Source organism: Limanda limanda, chromosome 4, assembly GCF_963576545.1.
Source record: "Limanda limanda chromosome 4, fLimLim1.1, whole genome shotgun sequence".
In the NCBI taxonomy this organism is placed as follows: domain Eukaryota; kingdom Metazoa; phylum Chordata; class Actinopteri; order Pleuronectiformes; family Pleuronectidae; genus Limanda; species Limanda limanda.
The window spans coordinates 21,056,175-21,076,576 of NC_083639.1; the positions used below are offsets into that span (position 1 = coordinate 21,056,175).

At 40.3% G+C, this 20,402-nt stretch overlaps 1 protein-coding gene and 9 non-coding genes across 10 annotated transcripts; all 10 read left to right on the forward strand.

The window, feature by feature from the left end:
* Positions 1-144: 144 nt before the first annotated feature.
* On the forward strand, positions 145-217 carry trnaf-gaa (transfer RNA phenylalanine (anticodon GAA)). The gene has a single exon. It is a non-coding gene; the product is annotated as a tRNA-Phe (tRNA).
* A 412-nt stretch (positions 218-629) lies between these two features.
* Positions 630-702, forward strand: trnaf-gaa (transfer RNA phenylalanine (anticodon GAA)). Its single transcript has one exon. It is a non-coding gene; the product is annotated as a tRNA-Phe (tRNA).
* Positions 703-1,594: 892 nt separating this feature from the next.
* trnaf-gaa (transfer RNA phenylalanine (anticodon GAA)) lies at positions 1,595-1,667 on the forward strand. The gene has a single exon. It is a non-coding gene; the product is annotated as a tRNA-Phe (tRNA).
* A 411-nt stretch (positions 1,668-2,078) lies between these two features.
* On the forward strand, positions 2,079-2,151 carry trnaf-gaa (transfer RNA phenylalanine (anticodon GAA)). The gene has a single exon. It is a non-coding gene; the product is annotated as a tRNA-Phe (tRNA).
* Positions 2,152-2,564: 413 nt separating this feature from the next.
* trnaf-gaa (transfer RNA phenylalanine (anticodon GAA)) lies at positions 2,565-2,637 on the forward strand. The gene has a single exon. It is a non-coding gene; the product is annotated as a tRNA-Phe (tRNA).
* A 412-nt stretch (positions 2,638-3,049) lies between these two features.
* trnaf-gaa (transfer RNA phenylalanine (anticodon GAA)) lies at positions 3,050-3,122 on the forward strand. The gene has a single exon. It is a non-coding gene; the product is annotated as a tRNA-Phe (tRNA).
* An 892-nt stretch (positions 3,123-4,014) lies between these two features.
* Positions 4,015-4,087, forward strand: trnaf-gaa (transfer RNA phenylalanine (anticodon GAA)). The gene has a single exon. It is a non-coding gene; the product is annotated as a tRNA-Phe (tRNA).
* Positions 4,088-4,497: 410 nt separating this feature from the next.
* On the forward strand, positions 4,498-4,570 carry trnaf-gaa (transfer RNA phenylalanine (anticodon GAA)). The gene has a single exon. It is a non-coding gene; the product is annotated as a tRNA-Phe (tRNA).
* Positions 4,571-4,984: 414 nt separating this feature from the next.
* trnaf-gaa (transfer RNA phenylalanine (anticodon GAA)) lies at positions 4,985-5,057 on the forward strand. The gene has a single exon. It is a non-coding gene; the product is annotated as a tRNA-Phe (tRNA).
* Positions 5,058-13,792: 8,735 nt separating this feature from the next.
* Positions 13,793-15,091, forward strand: LOC132999599 (putative nuclease HARBI1). The gene is made up of 4 exons (XM_061069301.1): positions 13,793-14,225; positions 14,327-14,439; positions 14,533-14,644; positions 14,718-15,091. The coding sequence occupies exons 1-4, from the start codon at positions 13,793-13,795 to the stop codon at positions 15,089-15,091; spliced, it is 1,032 nt and encodes a 343-aa protein (XP_060925284.1).
* Positions 15,092-20,402: the final 5,311 nt, after the last annotated feature.

A 20,402-nucleotide genomic window follows, 5' to 3' on the forward strand; every position in this document is an offset into this window, starting at 1 on the left:
ATAAACAACACATCTGTACACTTGTAGAACTTCTGATGAAACCATGATTTGGATGAATGAGAGTTTTACAGATTGTCCCCACATATATCACTCAAATATACAATTGTTTCTATCCACTTAGCCTCCGTACAAGTAGTTTTTCATGCCGAAATAGCTCAGTTGGAAGAGCGTTAGACTGAAGATCTAAAGGTCCTTGGTTCGATCCTGAGTTTCGGCAGATGTAAAGATGTAGTTTGCAATATGAAGCTAGATATCTTCATATTTAGTCAGTGATTCTCCCAAACAAACCCCAACTTCTGTTACCCTAGTGATAGAGAAAACAGAAATGCTGAAGTACAACCAAAAGTTATCAACAACCTTTCACACCTTGACTTGCAGGAACCAGTGGGCACAACAAGCTGCCTGGTGAATTAAGGACTCTCGAAACAGCAACCGGCTTTTAATCAGTTAGGACTGAAAAAGCCTTTTGGATGAGAGATGAGTCACAAACAACACATCAGTACACTAGTAGAACTTCTGAAGAAATCATGATTTGGATGACTGAGAACCTTCACAGATTTTCACCACATATATCACTCAAATATACAATTGTTTCTCACCACGTAGTCTCCGTACAAGTAGTTTTTCATGCCGAAATAGCTCAGTTGGGAGAGCGTTAGACTGAAAATCTAAAGGTCCCTGGTTCGATCCCGGGTTTCGGCAGATGTAAAGATGTAGTTTGCAATACATGAAGCCAAAGATCTTCATATTTAGTCAGTGCTTCTCCCAAACACACCCCAACTTCTGTTACCCCAGTGATAGAGAAGACATAAATGTTTAAATATAACCAAAAGGTATCAACAGCCTTTCACACCTTGACTTGATGGAACCAGTGGGTACAACAAGCTGCCTGGTAAATTAAGGACTCTCGAAACAGCAACCGGCTTTTAATCAGTTAGGACTGAAAAAGCCTTTTGGATGAGAGATGAGTCACAAACAACACATCAGTACACTAGTAGAACTTCTGAAGAAATCATGATTTGGATGACTGAGAACCTTCACAGATTTTCACCACATATATCACTCAAATATACAATTGTTTCTCACCACGTAGCCTCCGTACAAGTAGTTTTTCATGCCGAAATAGCTCAGTTGGGAGAGCGTTAGACTAAAAGTCCCTGGTTCGATCCCGGGTTTCGGCAGATGTAAAGATGTAATTTGCAACATATGAAGCTAGACATCTTCATATTTAGTCAGTGCTTCTCCCAAACATATCCCAACTTCTGTTATCGTAGTGATAGAGAAGACAGAAATGTTTAAATATAACCAAAAGGTATCAACAGCCTTTCACACCTTGACTTGGAGGAACCAGTGGGTACAACAAGCTGCCTGGTAAATTAAGGACTCTAGAAACAGCAACCGGCTTTTAATCAGTTAGGACTGAAAAAGCCTTTTGGATGAGAGATGAGTCACAAACAACACATCTGTACACTTGTAGAACTTCTGATGAAACCATGATTTGGATGAATGAGAGTTTTACAGATTGTCCCCACATATAACACTCAAATATACAATTGTTTCTATCCACTTAGCCTCCGTACAAGTAATTTTTCATGCCGAAATAGCTCAGTTGGGAGAGCATTAGACTGAAGATCTAAAGGTCCCTGTTTCGATCCTGGGTTTCGGCAGATGTAAAGATGTAGTTTGCAATATGAAGCTAGATATCTTCATCTTTAGTCAGTGCTTCTCCCAAACAAACCCCAACTTCTGTTACCCTAGTGATAGAGAAGACATAAATGTTTAATATAACCAAAAGGTATCAACAGCCTTTCACACCTTGACTTGCAGGAACCAGTGGGCACAACAAGCTGCCTGGTAAATTAAGGACTCTCGAAACAGCAACCCGCTCTTATTCAGGTAGGACTGAAAAAGCCTTTTGGACGAGAAATGAGTCACAAACAACACATCTTTACACTTGTAGAACTTCTGATGAAACCATGATTTGGATGACTGAGAATCTTCACAGATTTTCACTACATATATCACTCAAATATACAATTGTTTCTCACCACGTAGCCTCCGTACAAGTAGTTTTTCATGCCGAAATAGCTCAGTTGGGAGAGCGTTAGACTGAAAATCTAAAGGTCCCTGGTTCGATCCCGGGTTTCGGTAGATGTAAAGATGTAATTTGCAATACATGAAGCCAGAGATCTTCATATTTAGTCAGTACTTCTCCCAAACACACCCCAACTTCTGTTACCCTAGTGATAGAGAAGACAGAAATGCTGAAGTACAACCAAAAGTTATCAACAGCCTTTCAAACCTTGACATGGAGGAACCAGTGGGTACAACAAGCTGCCTGGTAAATTAAGGACTCTCGAAACAGCAACCGGCTTTTAATCAGTTAGGACTGAAAAAGCCTTTTGGATGAGAGATGAGTCATAAACAACACATCTGTACACTTGTAGAACTTCTGATGAAACCATGATTTGGATGAATGAGAGTTTTACAGATTGTCCCCACATATATCACTCAAATATACAATTGTTTCTATCCACTTAGCCTCCGTACAAGTAGTTTTTCATGCCGAAATAGCTCAGTTGGAAGAGCGTTAGACTGAAGATCTAAAGGTCCTTGGTTCGATCCTGAGTTTCGGCAGATGTAAAGATGTAGTTTGCAATATGAAGCTAGATATCTTCATATTTAGTCAGTGATTCTCCCAAACAAACCCCAACTTCTGTTACCCTAGTGATAGAGAAAACAGAAATGCTGAAGTACAACCAAAAGTTATCAACAACCTTTCACACCTTGACTTGCAGGAACCAGTGGGCACAACAAGCTGCCTGGTGAATTAAGGACTCTCGAAACAGCAACCGGCTTTTAATCAGTTAGGACTGAAAAAGCCTTTTGGATGAGAGATGAGTCACAAACAACACATCAGTACACTAGTAGAACTTCTGAAGAAATCATGATTTGGATGACTGAGAACCTTCACAGATTTTCACCACATATATCACTCAAATATACAATTGTTTCTCACCACGTAGTCTCCGTACAAGTAGTTTTTCATGCCGAAATAGCTCAGTTGGGAGAGCGTTAGACTGAAAATCTAAAGGTCCCTGGTTCGATCCCGGGTTTCGGCAGATGTAAAGATGTAGTTTGCAATACATGAAGCCAAAGATCTTCATATTTAGTCAGTGCTTCTCCCAAACACACCCCAACTTCTGTTACCCCAGTGATAGAGAAGACATAAATGTTTAAATATAACCAAAAGGTATCAACAGCCTTTCACACCTTGACTTGATGGAACCAGTGGGTACAACAAGCTGCCTGGTAAATTAAGGACTCTCGAAACAGCAACCGGCTTTTAATCAGGTAGGACTGAAAAAGCCTTTTGGATGAGAGATGAGTCACAAACAACACATCTGTACACTTGTAGAACTTCTGATGAAACCATGATTTGGATGACTGAGAACCTTCACAGATTTTCACCACATATATCACTCAAATATACAATTGTTTCTCACCACGTAGCCTCCGTACAAGTAGTTTTTCATGCCGAAATAGCTCAGTTGGGAGAGCGTTAGACTAAAAGTCCCTGGTTCGATCCCGGGTTTCGGCAGATGTAAAGATGTAATTTGCAACATATGAAGCTAGACATCTTCATATTTAGTCAGTGCTTCTCCCAAACATATCCCAACTTCTGTTATCGTAGTGATAGAGATGACAGAAATGTTTAAATATAACCAAAAGGTATCAACAGCCTTTCACACCTTGACTTGGAGGAACCAGTGGGTACAACAAGCTGCCTGGTAAATTAAGGACTCTCGAAACAGCAACCGGCTTTTAATCAGTTAGGACTGAAAAAGCCTTTTGGATGAGAGATGAGTCACAAACAACACATCTGTACACTTGTAGAACTTCTGATGAAACCATGATTTGGATGAATGAGAGTTTTACAGATTGTCCCCACATATAACACTCAAATATACAATTGTTTCTCACCACTTAGCCTCCGTACAAGTAATTTTTCATGCCGAAATAGCTCAGTTGGGAGAGCATTAGACTGAAGATCTAAAGGTCCCTGTTTCGATCCTGGGTTTCGGCAGATGTAAAGATGTAGTTTGCAATATGAAGCTAGATATCTTCATCTTTAGTCAGTGCTTCTCCCAAACAAACCCCAACTTCTGTTACCCTAGTGATAGAGAAGACATAAATGTTTAAATATAACCAAAAGGTATCAACAGCCTTTCACACCTTGACTTGCAGGAACCAGTGGGCACAACAAGCTGCCTGGTAAATGAAGGACTCTCGAAACAGCAACCGGCTTTTAATCAGTTAGGACTGAAAAAGCCTTTTGGATGAGAGATGAGTCACAAACAACACATCAGTACACTAGTAGAACTTCTGAAGAAATCATGATTTGGATGAGAGAACCTTCACAGATTTTCACCACATATATCACTCAAATATACAATTGTTTCTCACCACGTAGTCTCCGTACAAGTAGTTTTGCATGCCGAAGTAGCTCAGATGGGAGAGCGTTAGACTGAAGATCTAAAGGTCCCTGGTTCGAGCCCGGGTTTCGGCAGATGTAAAGATGTAGTTTGCAATATATGAAGCTGGACATCTTCATATTTAGTCAGTGCTTCTCCCAAACACACCCCAACTTCTGTTACCCTAGTGATAGAGAAGACAGAAATGTTTAAATATAACCAAAAGGTATCAACAGACTTTCACACCTTGACTTGGAGGAACCAGTGGGTACAACAAGCTGCCTGGTAAATTAAGGACTCTCGAAACAGCAACCGGCTCTTATTCAGGTAGGACTGACAAAGCCTTTTGGATGAGAGATGAGTCACAAACAACACATCTGTACACTAGTAGAACTTCTGAAGAAATCATGATTTGGAGGACTGAGAATCTTCACAGATTTTCACCACATATATCACTCAAATATACAATTGTTTCTCACCACGTAGCATCCGTACAAGTAGTTTTGCATGCCGAAATAGCTCAGTTGGGAGAGCGTTAGACTGAAGATCTAAAGGTCCCTGGTTCGATCCCGGGTTTCCGCAGATGTAAAGATGTAGTTTGCAATATATGAAGCTAGACATCTTCATATTTAGTCAGTGCTTCTCGCAATCATATCCCAACTTCTGTTACCGTAGTGATAGAGAAGACAGAAATGTTGAAGTACAACCAAAAGTTATCAACGGCCTTTCACACCTTGACTTGGAGGAACCAGTGGGTACAACAAGCTGCTTGGTGAACATAACGACTCTCGAAACAGCAACTGGCTCTTATTCAGGTAGGACTGAAAAAGCCTTTTGGATGAGCGGTGAGCCACAAGCAACACACTTGTAGAACATCGGAAGAAACCATGATTTGGATGATTGAGAATCCTCACAGATTTTCACCAGATATATCACTCAAATATACATTTGTTTCTCCCCACTTAGCCTCCATACTAGCAGTTTTTTGCACGGAATAGCTCAGTTGGGAGAGCGTTAGACTGAAGATCTTAAGGTCCCTGCTTTGATCCCAGGTTTTGGCACATATACAGATGTAGTTTTCAATTAATTAAGTTAGAGATCTTCATATTTAGTGCTCTTCCTAACCACATCCCAACTTCAGTTACCCTAGTGATAGAGGTGATAGAACTGTGGAAGTATGACCTAAAGGTATCAACAGTCTTTGGAACCTTGAGTTGGAGGAACCAGTGGGTACAACAACCTGCCTGGTTAACATAACAACTCTCGAAACAGCAACATGCGCTTACGTCAGTAAGAACTGAAAATGACTTTTGGATGAGAGGTGAGTCACAAGCAATACATCTGTACATTTGTAGAACTTCTGAAGAAACCAAGGAGATTGTAGACTGAAGATCAAAGGTCCCTGGTATGATCCCAGGTTTTGGGAGATATAAAGGCGGAGTTCCCAATGGTAACTCATATTTAGGCAATCCGATTCCTAACGACGGCCCTACTTCAGTTAATTTAGTGATAGAAATGTGAAGGTGTGACTTATACGTATCAACAGCCTTTTGAACCTTGACTTGGAGGAACCAGTGGGTACAACAACCTGCCTGGTAAACATAACAACTTACGAAACAGCAACTTGCTCTTAAGTCAGTTGGGACTGAAAAAGCCTTTTGGATGATGGGTGACTCACAAGCAAAACACCTGTACAAGTGTAGAACTTCTTAATAAACCATGATTTGGATGACTGAGAATCTTCACAGATTTTCACCAGATATATCCTGCCTAAATGCATTGAGTTGCTGCCATATGATTGGCTGATAAGCTATTTGTGTTAACAAGCAATTGAACAGGTGTGCCTAATGAAGTGGCCGGGGAGTGTATAAACTACCTACGTGAAAGGTAAAAAAGTTAATCCCATTTCATTCTCTGAAATATATTATATATATATATATAACGTTAAATTGGTGCAAAATAATGATCATGTTTCACTTTTACAATATAAGGAAGAAAGCTACAACCAGCATTAAACCCATAATGTAAGTCTTGGATGGAACACACACTTGTAACACTGGGCAGCCATCCCACTGAGCGAGAGGAGTTGCACAGTTTATTAAGATGGTGTCTGGCCTCCTCCAGTCCTCTCTGGGTGTTTGTGGATGTTAAGAGACTTTCAAAATCAATAAAAGGGAACAGAGTGCATGAGTAGCATTACAAGGTGTCCGGTGAGTATCAGCAGGCCTGAGGGCGTCAGACTCATAAATAATAAACAAAACCGAACGACTAATCGAGAAAATCTAGAGAGAATGTTTCCGATCTGTCTTTAAAAACCTTTAGTTACCCTTTTGACCAAGTGAACTGCCAGCCTTGCTACAGTGCTATTGTCACCTATTATAAAGAGATAATGACCACAGTAAATCATACGTTTTTGACAAGGAAATAAAAGCCAGTGCAAGAGCACATTGAAAAACAATCTTAAACACTTTATTTTGAAATCATGATTCTGGTGTTGTTTGCAACCACTGAATGGAAAAACAATTTAAACAGCACATCATGAGCAGACTGTGAAATGAGATGTTGACTGAGGGGAGAACAAATATACTCAAACATTGACTTTCAGAAATGGAAAAAAACACACTAAACCCATGAAAAGTGATGGTTACCAATTAATTATACTGAGAATATTTTTTTTTAACTTTTGGACCAACATCAATATAAAGCGTGTTTTGGGGGGAAGATGGGACAATTCTTATCCAGAGAGCAAACATTGCAAACAAAAAGTTTAAATTTCAAGTTCCTCTTAGAGGTTTCATTACCTGCCCATTAAAGTTGAGTAACAAAATGGAAAAAAAAATATTCAAGTGAACATTTTTTAAATAGATTGAATCAAAGCTAACCAGGTGATTTTCACTGTATGATATTTATTATGATGTCCAGCTAACAGAGGTTTTAGAATAAAGCCCAAGTTATGCTTCTGCGTTGAAGCTATGTAATTGCTCTTCAACATCTATCAGCTCCAATTCCAACACTGTCCGATTAGTAATACTTCCATTGTTCTAAAGTAAACAGAAAACGGAAGACACTCAACACCAGCAACTCTACTGCCAATACCTTTAAAGGGGTGTAATTGCATAGTGATTCACATTCACCTATGCACAACCCTGAACGCTTGGCCTCCAGCATAGGATATGTGCATACCTACAGAGTAGCTTGTACGCAGAAGCATGACTTAAAGGGGACATATTATGAAAATTCCACTTTTGTATTGCTTCTACACGTTAATTTGGGTATCTGGCATGTCTACCGACCCAAAAACTCTGGAAATAAACAACTCCTGCGATTTGTTATGGTTCCTTTAAGTCAGAAACGATACGCTTGAGTGCGTCCAATGGGATTACGACCGATAAGTACGTCATTGTCGAACCATGCCCATGTAGGGAGTCTCGCTTCATGGCCAATCCCAGCCGCAATGTCATCGCATCAGCAGTGCTAGGGTTAGCTGCTGCTACCCGTCAGACATCTAAGTGTCCGCAGAAACATGCCGATCATCGAGGCGGAGACCTCTAAACATTGACTCAACCATGTGGAAGGATGCTGCTGCTACGCCAGCTCCAGCTCCCACTGCTCCAACTGCGGGGCTGCGCTGGGGCTGCCGATCCCAGCCGCTATGTCATCGCATCAGCAGATCCGCCGCTGCCTTTGGACACCCCCAGGGAAGTCTCCAATGCTCCCAGTGAGCTGCCTTAGTGTAGATCACTCAAAACAGGTCAATCTGAGGAGGGATGTTTTAGACAGGGTAAAAAGGGTGCTGTTTTAAATTATCCCTGTGCTGTTTTGACCAAAATATGTAACAGACATTTCATTAAGACCCGAGGAACCATATCAACTTGTGGTAAATTGGCATAATATGTCTCCTTTAAGAGGAGAGTATAAAGGACATTATTTTAAGGCTAATATGTTAATTCAGACAATAACAAAGTAACAATACTTATCTAAATGACTGTATTGTTTGTCACAAATCCAGGAAAATATCCTGACACGTAGTGGATGCTGAACATGCACAGCAATGATTGATATTGGCTGGTATTATTTTTATCCTCAGAGAATGGTATTACGTTTTAGGGCTTTTTCAAACTAGACACATTTTTTAAATTGTGATTAAGTCACATGATATTGATATTTAAAAAATCTGCATCCAATCAATGAAAGTTCACACCAGCCGCACAATTTTGCCAAGCAAAATTTAAAAAAATTTCAGACCAAGGTCAATTCTTCAAAGATTTTCTTCCAAGATCAAATCTTTCCATTCAGAATGCATGTTGTTGACAACGTTACGTTTTTGTAGCAGTTGTAGTGGTAGTGGTATTCGAACAACTAGCTCCTCAATCCAGTCCGACATAAATTATTTTGTAGATTTTTAAGATATATTTGTCTTAAGCCATTATGTTATTTTTGTCTGTAAACAGATAGTGTGTGGCTCAATTGAAGCTAGAATAGAGTAACAGACAACCCAACTCCTGTCAAAGTACATTAATGAACCATATTTGCAGAGTTGGGGCTGCTTACAAACGAATGTGACCTTCCTAGGATGAAATACTTACAGACATGTTGCAGTTGTGTGGTACATTATGTTCCTCTCTCTATGTCTGTATTGGTATTTCATCTTTATGTAAAAGGAGCACCAGATCATCTTCACACAACGTTGATTTCATCTTTTGATTCCCTGATTATTTAATTTTCTTTGCTAAAATGTGTCACACTTAATGTGAATAATCAGGTGAGTCAAACCTCGGAATTATTTGACTTTTATTCGCATCGCAAAGGCCATTTGTTGCTGTCATGAGAAGTTGAAGAAATAATCTTATGCAAAACAAAAGCCATGAAATTCAAATTTTAGTTGATGTTTATACTGTAGATATCCCCACATGAGCTAAATGATTAAAAAGATTTTATTTTTTGTCTTGAAATTACTTTGAACGGGAGGTTCTTGTCATCATCACTATGTCGTCAGTATGAGCACCTCTAAAGAGACAGTGATGAATCCGTCTGGCCAGAAAAGGGTTGAATGACTTGAACTTTCCATCTGCCCTAACATATGGATCTGAAGCTCCTTACACCTTTATATAGATATATATTTTTATATCGATATAAATTAAAACGTTACATTAAGTATAATTACAGTAAGAGGTTAGAGTTCCTCCGTCTGTTTAGGAGCATGTCATCCTTCAACTGAGCAGGAGATAAGGTTGACACGATATCACCGCTGTACATTGCAACAATCTAATTTCAAATACTGAGATTAAGTAAATTCACTTGGACATTGTCCGTTCATCCCCCCATCATATACACTTTTGCAGGTTACAGGGGGCTGGAACCTCTGGATGGGCTACACAGTGAACAGGTTGTAGGTCTGTCACAGGGCCACTTGTCATAATTAAAATCTTCAACTATACCAGTTGAGAAATTTTATTTAGTTTACAATTGAGTATATATACATTTTCTAATTGAAATGTAACAGTTTCTGCTTTTTTTGTATTAACCTGTATTATCTCCGCTTATGTGCAGTACATTAGCCTGTATGCCGTAACTTATGACATTAGCTAGTACCTAGTAGAAGTGACATGTCACTTTTTTAACTTTTCTCTCTTATAACTTCAACTTCTGTGTAACGGCTCCCCGCTTCTCCACACAAACGCTGAGTCTCTTGAACTGATGTTACACGGCTCTTTATTCTCACATCTGGTTTGCCGTAGTGACACCGTAAAACTGTTATGACAGTTACAAGTTACAAAGATTTTAATCATTAAAACCAAACACGAACGTTAAAATACAATGAACAAACAAATCGCCACGTGAGACATCTGACTCGTTAACGTGACAGCGACTCCCTTCCGCACTACCCGCAGCAAAGTAAATGGGACCAGCTTCCTTACCTCGTTCCGCTTGGCGAGGGGTGTTAAGCTAAAGTTGTTTGGATGGTTCTTTCGGTCCGAGAAATGCCGCAAAGCTGGCGTCCGGTTTGGTTTCCTATCTGTGCCGGGCTGACGGCAGGTATTTTATTGCACTGGGGCGGAAACGAGGGATCAGGTGTGTCGAATAAAACCGTCCGCTCCTTTGCTGCAGGTAACTATGCGAGGGGAGTCGCTACGTGTAAAAGACAACGAAAATAACCCAAACCGTAGTTGAACATAAGAACAATATATAGCCCAACCCTAAAATAAAAGAATAAAACAGTCTGCATAAACTGGCCGGTTTTGCTGACAGTTACATTCTGTGTTCAGCACACCGCTAGCTTCATGACAAACGGATGTCCTTATATGGAGAAATAGAGGCGTGGCTGTATGCTGAGAGTGGACACTCGCCTGTCAATTCAGAATGATTCTGATTCACAAACATAAGCTTGGTGGTGAGAACAAAATTGGCTGGTGCGTGTCCACTGTGGAGAGTAAGAACATTTCTGCGTACATGTTAGTGAATGTTACGGACAGTGTTCTGTATGTCCTGTATGTATACATGTGTTGTGTTCTGTCTTGTGTTGTTGTTTTGTTCCCACATCCTTATAGACTGGTGATGCCTCCAGTGACTGGAAGGGGGAGCTCTCGGGCAGGACGTGCCAGTGAAGTGGCCAGAAGAAGAAGCATCATGGCCGCTCATCTCACCTGCATCCAATCTTCCAATCACCCCACCTGTGACAGATCTCTCGTCAACCCTTCCCCTTTAAATAGTCCTGTGTTTGTTTTGTTGGCGAGAGGAGGCTTTTGTGGTGAGCTGTGGCAGAGCGCTGATTGTTTTGTTTGGTCCTGATGTTTGCTGGTGTCTTGAGTTAGTTTTTACCAGTAGTTGTTTAAGTTGTAGCAGCCTACTTTTGTTTTGTCTTTTGTCTTTGTTGACTTTGTTTGTTGTGCGCACAGGGACTACAAGGACAGGTAAGATACTCCAGGGTCTACATATCACACGCACGTAGGTTTACTGCTTAATACCTCAGGTTAGAGTGAGCACCACCCGCTGTACTTTTGGGTGCTAAGCACATGTAAAGGGGGGGGGGAATTTCTTTGTGTTCTTTTTCTTTGGTGCCACTGTTAGTCCTTGTTGATCCCTGTGTTGCTTTGTCTAAATAAATACTGTCTTTGTCTTATATCTGGTCTTGTGTTTTGTGTGATTGCACCCTCACTTATTCAGACCTGTTGCATTTATGTTATGTCCAGCTACGAGCCACCAGAGGGCGTAACAGTGAATGAGGCCCATTGTCTCTTGACATTGACAGTCTTTATTTCTTTCTAGATTAATATATTTGTAATAAGATGACTATATATTCCAAAGCAGGTTTTCATGGAATAGATATATTCCATTGCTGAAGGGTGATACATCAATTGTATATTAACATTTTCAGAAAATTGTATTTCTTATTTAAGAACATCGTTGATAGTTTTATTTACAAGCAACTTAAAGATGTTATCATAAGACATTATAAAATATGGATTCCTGCCATTAATGTCTGATTTCAATGTTAACTCACACAGAGGGAATTCTTGACATGCTTGCGAGGTGTGGGGGTTTTCAGATTAATTTTCAACCTGAAAGTCATGACCAAGAGAGATGTGCAGCATGAATAGTTTGACAGAACTGCAATTACCTCTGATTACTTTCCTAATCATAATCAGACAGGCTCCATGTTGTCCGTGACAGGGTTGAACTCAAACCGTGTCCTTGTCAGAGAGCGGTGCATGATAATGATTGCGGTTTAATGCCTCAGGTGGGAGGAAGATGTGTTGTGTGTTGAGGTGTGTTTACGTCCCACAGCAAAGAAATCGTCTATCAGACGCAGCCATCAGAAATGAAATTATGGACATGTTTTCTCGTCTAAAATGATAAGGCCTGAATGACACCCATTTGCATGAATCACCCATGTCTTAATTGCATCCAGCTCATCTAATACACATGTAAATTTGGTTTTGTAGTTCGTTTACAATAATTCCAAACCGTTTAGCATCACATTACTGAATGAATCTTGTTTAGCCTGCTGCAGTGTGAGCATTGTGCTGTTGTTTTGGGTGCTTTAGAGATTGAGTTAAATGGCCCAGTCACTCTGGTGGATTAATGCATCTGCTTTACTGCACATCAGAGTGTTGTGTACAATGGATGTAATTTTGTTTAAGAGTGATCAGCGTGTTTGTGAATAATAGGCGAAAGATATCTAATGGTGTATAATATGCAAAAGGTACTGTTGACAAATAAACATAATGAAATTAGTTGTTTGTAATTTCCTTCAGAGAGTGACATATTGATGTGTTATCAATGGTATGTCAACAAGTTCTGTTCAGATTTGGGCACAAAATTACTCTGTTAAGGTTAGAGAACCATCGTGGTTATTGTTTGATCGTTTGACATGTGGGATAAACAGCACATTTATTGGCTTTTATACAAAGAGTTTGGATTAAAAAATCAATATCACTTTCACATTTATCTTTTAAATGTACAACTGTTGCCAGCACCCTGGTAGTTTAGCATCCAGACAAGCAGGATTACACTGTCAGCCTGTTTATGTTTGAAAGTAACTGTAGCAGGTTTTCTGCCACTGCAGGTTACACAAAACAAACCAGAGACAGCTGCTCACTGGTAAAGTTCTTCTATTGGAACAAGCTCAAATATTCGGTCTAAAGTTTCCTGTTCCTCTGCATGGCTTTTGAAGTGCACATGGCAGGCTATTCTATCATCAATCGAACTGCATGGTGTCCATCCGTTCCCCCAGGTCCAGCACATTACTGCGTTCAAAGAGGGAGTGAATAGATTACTCATGGCAGCTTCTAATGAACTCACCTGGTCTCATGAGCCACCTCCTGCAGCTTGATGCCACCAGGCCCACCCTCACACTAACAAAATCGACATAGCACAGCAGTAACTTCCTGAAATCCAGTTGTCACCATCAGAGCAACCTGCTGACATTTCCATAAGTTACTCATGTCAAAGATATTGTTTAGAACATTGCCCCATACAATTGCTGCGTCTGCATACTTGGTTTGTAGTATGGACTGAACAAACAAGATACAAGTTATTTAGCTCTGGTGGTGGTGGAAGGTAGATTTACTTTTTTGTTAAGAAGGAACCAGAGGCCTGTTTCAGGTAGCTGGTTTTGAGGCAACCCCGAGTTTGTTTGCTCTGAGTTAGTGGAAACTCTGGGTTTTCCGTTTCAGGTAGCAGGTTCAGCGCAACCGAGAGTTAGTTGCTGCGGCAACATACGCCGTGGACCTAACCTGCTCGGGAGGTGGTTAGACCTACTCTGAGTTTGTTGTCTATAAGGCTGAAGGCAGCTCTGACAGAAGGAAGTGTTAGAAATGGCATGTCCTTTTCTACGAGAGCCCGTGGACGTAGAGGCTGCGATCCTCAGAAGGAATCTCCGTGAGGAACGATTATTAAGACCCCGGTTGGATATACTTTCTTTTCCTGATAATTTTCTTCACGAGCGCTATCGTTTTTCAGCACAATCTATCATTTATTTAGACCACCTTCTCAGCCCCCATGTTAACTGTCAAACGCACCGGGGGCATGCTTTAAGTTCAATACAAATTATTTGTGTGGCACGCCGTTTTTTTGCAAACGGCAGCTTTCTTTACAACGTCGGTGACGCCGAGCACATTTCAAAGGCAACCGTGTGTCGGTCTGTCAGAAATGTGACTTTGGCACTGAAACGTTTTCTTTACACGTTTGTGATGTTTCCAAGTCACCGACCTATACGAACAATCAAGGAAGAGTTCTACAGAATTGCAGGTAACAGTAGCAACAATGTAGCCTATTTGTTTCTTGGAACGTTTTAATGTAATAAATAATGTGCACAATTAAATTAAATTAATTAATTTGTAATGTTCTAGATTTTCTGGGTGTCATCGGGTGCATCGATGGAACTCATATTCCTATTAAAGCTCCTTCAGTGAATGAAGGCGACTATGTTAATAGGAAGTCCTTCCACAGCATCAATGTGCAGGTACAGGTGAAGGCCTAGACCTTCAGCATTTTAAATTAAAGATACTTAACAAAACAGCCTCTGTATCTAATTATACTCCTCTGCAATTTGAAGGTTGTATGTGATGCCAGAAATATCATCACCCAAGTGGAGGCAAAGTGGCCGGGGTCTGTGCATGACGCACGCATATTTCGGGAGTCTAATCTGAGCACTCGCTTTGCCCGTGGTAACTAAGCCTATATTTGAAGGATTTAGAATCCATATTTGTTCAGATGATTAATATTTCACCTGTATCGTAGGAGAGTTCGACGGTCATGTTTTAGGTGACAGAGGGTACCCCTGCCAGCCTTGCCTTCTGACCCCGTATGCCGATCCCGTGCCAGGACCACAGCAGCGCTACAACCTGGCGCATATGAGGACGAGAGCCAGGGTCGAAAACACGTTCGGGATCCTGAAGGCAAGATTCCAGTGCCTCCAAATGCTGCGAGTCACACCAGAAAGGGCATGTGACATAATAATTGCATGTGTGGTTCTACACAACATCGCGATTTTGAGAGGGGAAAATTGCTCACCTGCATTTGCAGATGAGCAGCACATAAACCCAAACCATGCCATGGATCCACAGGATGGAAGGGTGGTTAGAGAAAGACTCTGCCAAAATCATTTTGTTTGAGTTTTCTATGTAGTTAAATGTATTTTATTATTTCCGAAATGTTTTCTTTGGCGTTCTTTCGCCTTCCTGTATGATAGTAAACTCGTGTGACAGACCCAGCCTCTTGTAGGGGGTGACACTGTTCAACAAAATAACTTGTCCCACCACAGCCCGTGTTCTAATAAAGACAATCTACTTTTTATGAGGATTTCTTTATTTCCTGAAAGCACAAAAAAAAAAAGGTCATTCATATTGGGTATGTTTTTGGAGCAGGAAACAGTATCCCAGTTTGTACCTCACCCACCTTTAACTTATGTTCCAAAATTTGGATCTCCAAAGCATCCTTTTGCATCTTTTGCCTAATGTGGTCCATTTCCAAGTCTGCTTTGTTTATTTGTTTTCCCAGATAGATTTTATAGAGCTCTTTGACTGGAAGCTATAGGAATGCAAAAGATGACATTGGATTTCACAGTGCCAAGTACAGCGTTTCATTATAATTCCAGGGAGAATCTTACAGAGGTAAGCTGTGAAGTAGAGCTAGAAGTGGATGGCCTCTCATTGAATTCGATTTCATCCTGTTTGAGAGAAAGAAGATGTCAGTTTTAAACTGTACAACGCTATCATCAACTTTTAGATGTTAATTTTAAAAGGTGTTAACCTCAATAGGCCTTTCCTCTTCCCTGTCAAATGCTGCAGACAATGTTTCTCCATCATCTTCCTGTAATGACATTAACAGTTGTGCTCAGCAATTATCAAGACATTATTAATAATCTGTGGAAGGTGAAGAATTGTTACAATTGCATGGAGGTTGGTGAGGGCATCTGGTTCCAGTAGGGCGATGACGCCATCAGTAACTGGAAGAAGATGATTAGACAGTGAAATTATTACTTGAGCCAGAATATTGCCCCATCTAATTTGCAACGCGCTGGGTTGCATGTACATATTTAATTATTTTGAATAACCAACCTCTGATAAAGGCACTTCTATCCTGGGGGGTGGGGGGATCAGAGGAGCTCCCTCCAGGGATGCCCTCAGCCACAGGACGCATACTCTGTTGGCTGAGGGCCATCTCCTCAGCCTCTGTGAGGGCTGCAGGTGGTGGACCCCTCCAGTCTTCCGGGCCTCTGCTTTTTTCGATTTGCTAACATGGAGGAAAATGTTACCCTAATATTCAGTAAGCGCTATTTTGAAGACACATATATATGTATATACATACATACATACATACATACATACATACATACATACATACATACATACATACATACATACATACATACATACATACATACATACATACATACAGATAATGCATTTTGCCTAGGAGTAGCCTTCTAATATATCTAAATCCTATTAAATATTGGCAGTGTTGGGGTGGCTGAGAAATGTACTACTTACATTTACTGCTTAAATATAGACCCATCACATGTTGAATATAGCTGTTAAATTAGGTAGAGCAGGCAAAACAGCACAATTGATTTGATTTCAATTAGACATTAGTTTACCTGTTTGAACTATATTTTTATACTTCATTTTCATTTGCTGCCAAGTCCTCTTGGGGCAACTCGGGTTGTTCCTGTGTAAATTGACACACACACACACACACACACACACAATTTACATATTGAATAAGTGGAAGATGTTAAACTTTCCTCTTATTTTATTTTACTATTTTATTTTACTCACGCATTGACTTGTTCGGCTATTTCCTGCCAAGCTCTCTCTCGCGCTCTCGCTGCCGCGGCGGTATTACTTTTTTTGGTGAAAATGGGTACCTGCTCGGCATATGCGTGCATTAATATTTCCAATTCCGTGGGTGAAAAGTAACTGGATCTACGTTTTTGGTCCATGTTTGATCATGTTATCAGAGATCCATTGATGATGGCTCTTTATAGTCAAGAGGCACGCCCCCAACCCAGCGTGAACACACTCAGAGTGGATTAAGCCAACGCTGATCACCTGTTCTGAAACCGAAAACCCAGAGTTGCTTTTCAACCCTGAACTCTGAGTCAACCAACTCAGAGCGCAGGATTAAACTCAGAGTATGTTAAACCAGCTACCTGAAACAGGCCTCAGGTCAGCTGTTTCCTTAAAGCTGCCAGAACAGTATAGTAACTTCTTAGTAAACTAAGTTTGCATAATTGTATCGGTTTAAAATAACTAATAATGTTTTTGTTTTGTTTTTGTTATTAGATAATAAAATAAGGTCAAGCAATGATGAAAGTATTACATTTTGTTGACTCATCCACACACCACAACCTCCACCGTCTGCAGGCTACACAACAACTTGATATTTCCTGAGCTCAAAGAGCCAAAAAACCACAGAGTTGCGGTATGTCATTACTGAGCATTTGCCTGTAATACCATGTTTGTAATGAAATGATTGATGGTATTTTTTTTGATTGGGATGTTATTTTTTCCTCTAATAGGTTGCCTTTATTATTATATACTTGTTTATTGATGATATTGAATTGTTATCAGGAATTTTTCCTGCAGACAAATTCTGCCATATACTTTCACTGACATGTTGTCACCGAAGTCACTCGTGACTAATAAATCCATTAAACAATCAATGTATTTAGATTGTTGATTTAAACTCCCAGCAGATGGATATAATGAATATAACCAATTACTCAGAGTTATGAGAAATATTTATTTCTGTCCAACACTTTCCTCAGAGACAGCAGGAGGTGAGGAACCAACCACGATGTCAGATGAGTGGGAAAGAAACAAACATGTTGTTGTGAACTGCCGTTGTTATCTAACCACAGATCTAAGGTGACATAGTTTATTTTCACATATTTGATTCCACTTCAGCAACAGGAAAAATAAGCATGCTACCAATAGGTGGTGTCGCAAATCCATTTGTCACACTTGCACTTGTATCTCAGGCGAAAAAACCAATGCTTCATTACACACATGGGTGTTGCGAAGGGCAGTGAATGCATGTGTCCTAATTCAGTGGCTGCATCTTTTGGACAGTGTCTAAGCAGGCTATGAAGACCGCCTCCTTCGTGTACTGTGTAGGCTGCGAAGGCAGAACTGAAATGAGATGGTCTGGTCTTCAGAAGCTTTCTGTGATTAGCATCTCAAGCTTGTCCTGCATGTATTCATGTTGCTTAGCAACAGAGCTGACGTTGAACACACCAGGTACTTCTTAATGCCCATTAACATGTTCACTGTTAGCTGGCTGGTTGTAGCATGATACTAAAGCATCGTCTTGTTGCCTGCTGGTGCCATAACCTCACTTTGTCACTGAAACACAGTGAATCCTGGGATAGGTTGGGTCGGGAAGGCTTCATCCCTTGCAGCATTTGTCTCCCGGGAGTGGATGGATCCATTTGTTGAACGCATTTGAAGGAGCCTCGCATCACAGCTGTGACGCAATTGGCCTTCAAATGCAGGCTCAGAAGGATGCCGCCCATTGATTGAGACACAGTAATGGTTACCAAACTGCTATGTGGACTGGTAAAATGAATCTGATTCGACTCTTCCACTGGGTGTTGTCCCTGGGTCTGTGTGCGAAACAACCCACTGTCAGCAGGGATGCATGGTGGCTAACTGCTTGTTTGAACACTTAGTGCTAGAGAACATCTACAGATGCTTGCATTATTTGCATTCACAAGAGGGACAAAATACTAAATTATTGCTTATACTGTACTAATCTGAGTCTGTGTAAATTGCGACACTTTTAACTCATGTTTACCACTACTTTGTATGTCAATTTTGTTTGCACTTCCTCAAGTGGTCAAAACTTATTTTGGGTTAGTTAATTTTGACGAACCTTAATCCTGACCCTAACTCCCCATTTTCAAATAATTAACAGATAAAATGCACATCCAACTTACTTAATTCCATAGGATGAGTGCTCACAAAAAGGACTGCAACATTTGTAAATGTAATTAAATGGATTACAGCCTGTCTTCCTTTGTTTTTATTTATTTAAGAATAAAAATCACAGCTTTTTCTGCTTTGCTCATATCTGAAGACTCTATACACTGACATGAGTATGCCAATCTCGAACCAGTCACAAGGGATAGCTACAGAATGACACTTCAATAACAGGAAAGTGGTCTATGACTTCTGGACACCACTGGATATATTGTTCTATAGTGCTGCTCAGAGTCAGTCATATTATTTCGAGACTCTATGGCCTGTGGTTTCATTGAACTGGTGCTTTTCACCTTTTTATATGAGCGCACAAGTGCTGTGGTTACATGGTTTTTTCATATGTTGTGTTAGAGATTGAACCAGACAAAATTAGTATAATATAATGATTAGAGAAGTCTTGCCAGAAAAGCAGCAGTTTAACTTTGAATATTTGAATACTGGAAGCCTATACAGTGATGAACCACACATTTGTTGTAGCCATTTGGTGAACTGCAGGCATCCTCTTTGTGGTTGTTTGCAGTGGAGGGGATGGATGCATGTAGCCATGTTACTGATGACTTTGTGGGGTGATGGATTCTTCATTTACGTGAGCATTTCAAAAACTAAGGACACAGCAATACGCAATAAGGATTACCGCCCTGTGTAATCAAAGGCAAGGAAATAGGGCTGGTGGACAGCTTTAAATATCTGCTGTTGATAGCAAACTGTGCCTGAAGAATCATACAGCAGCAATCTGTAGATGTTACTGCAATGCTTGTTTTTTTCCTGCAGGAAATGATCTCTTTAATGCAGCTGATAAAAGATGACCTTGTCGCAACAGAGTGTTGTTCAATATGTTTTGACATTTTGTTTTGACATCATGTCCAAATTGACATGTTGAGTGTGCATGAAAAACTGCCAGTGAAGGCTAACCACGCAACAAGGTAATGACATGTTTAATGCTGACAGTTCAGTTGTGTTGTCTCTTGTCATGGTCACCTCTTCAGATGTCAATCCAAACGGCATTAGTCGTCCAAGCTGCGATAAGGTATTATTAGTACTTTTTTTTTTTTTTTTTTTACATATTTCCTCCCACAGGGTGTAAATGGACTGTTAATAACAGCTTAGAGTGTGTTTATTTGTGTGGTTGAAAAAAATGACAGGAATAAATTATTCTTCTTCCACGTTTCTTTGACGAACTCCATCATTTGTGGCGGTGAAACTATCTGTTTACTGTCAACACAACTGCTGCACAAATCAGATGCGCCACACAGAGGGGAGCAAATGTGATATTTGCTGTTTTTTTTTTATTAATGTGCATCGTGACACTGTCAGTGTAGAGTTGGAAAATATAAATGAATAAAGCACATCACGTTCACTTTATGATGGGCTGCATACCGTGCCATACAGCAGGACTCACAAACATGTGTTAGCAAGTACAAATACTTTGGTACTGTTCTTC

What these genes read in the sequence shown, in the direction of transcription:
- LOC132999599 (XM_061069301.1), top strand. Translation starts at nt 13,793, where the DNA reads ATGGCATGTCCTTTTCTACGAGAGCCCGTGGACGTAGAGGCTGCGATC. An exon ending in TCCACAGCATCAATGTGCAG is followed by an intron (nt 14,440 to 14,532) that starts GTACAGGTGAAG and finishes TGCAATTTGAAG; the next exon opens with GTTGTATGTGATGCCAGAAA. An exon ending in GAGCACTCGCTTTGCCCGTG is followed by an intron (nt 14,645 to 14,717) that starts GTAACTAAGCCT and finishes CCTGTATCGTAG; the next exon opens with GAGAGTTCGACGGTCATGTT.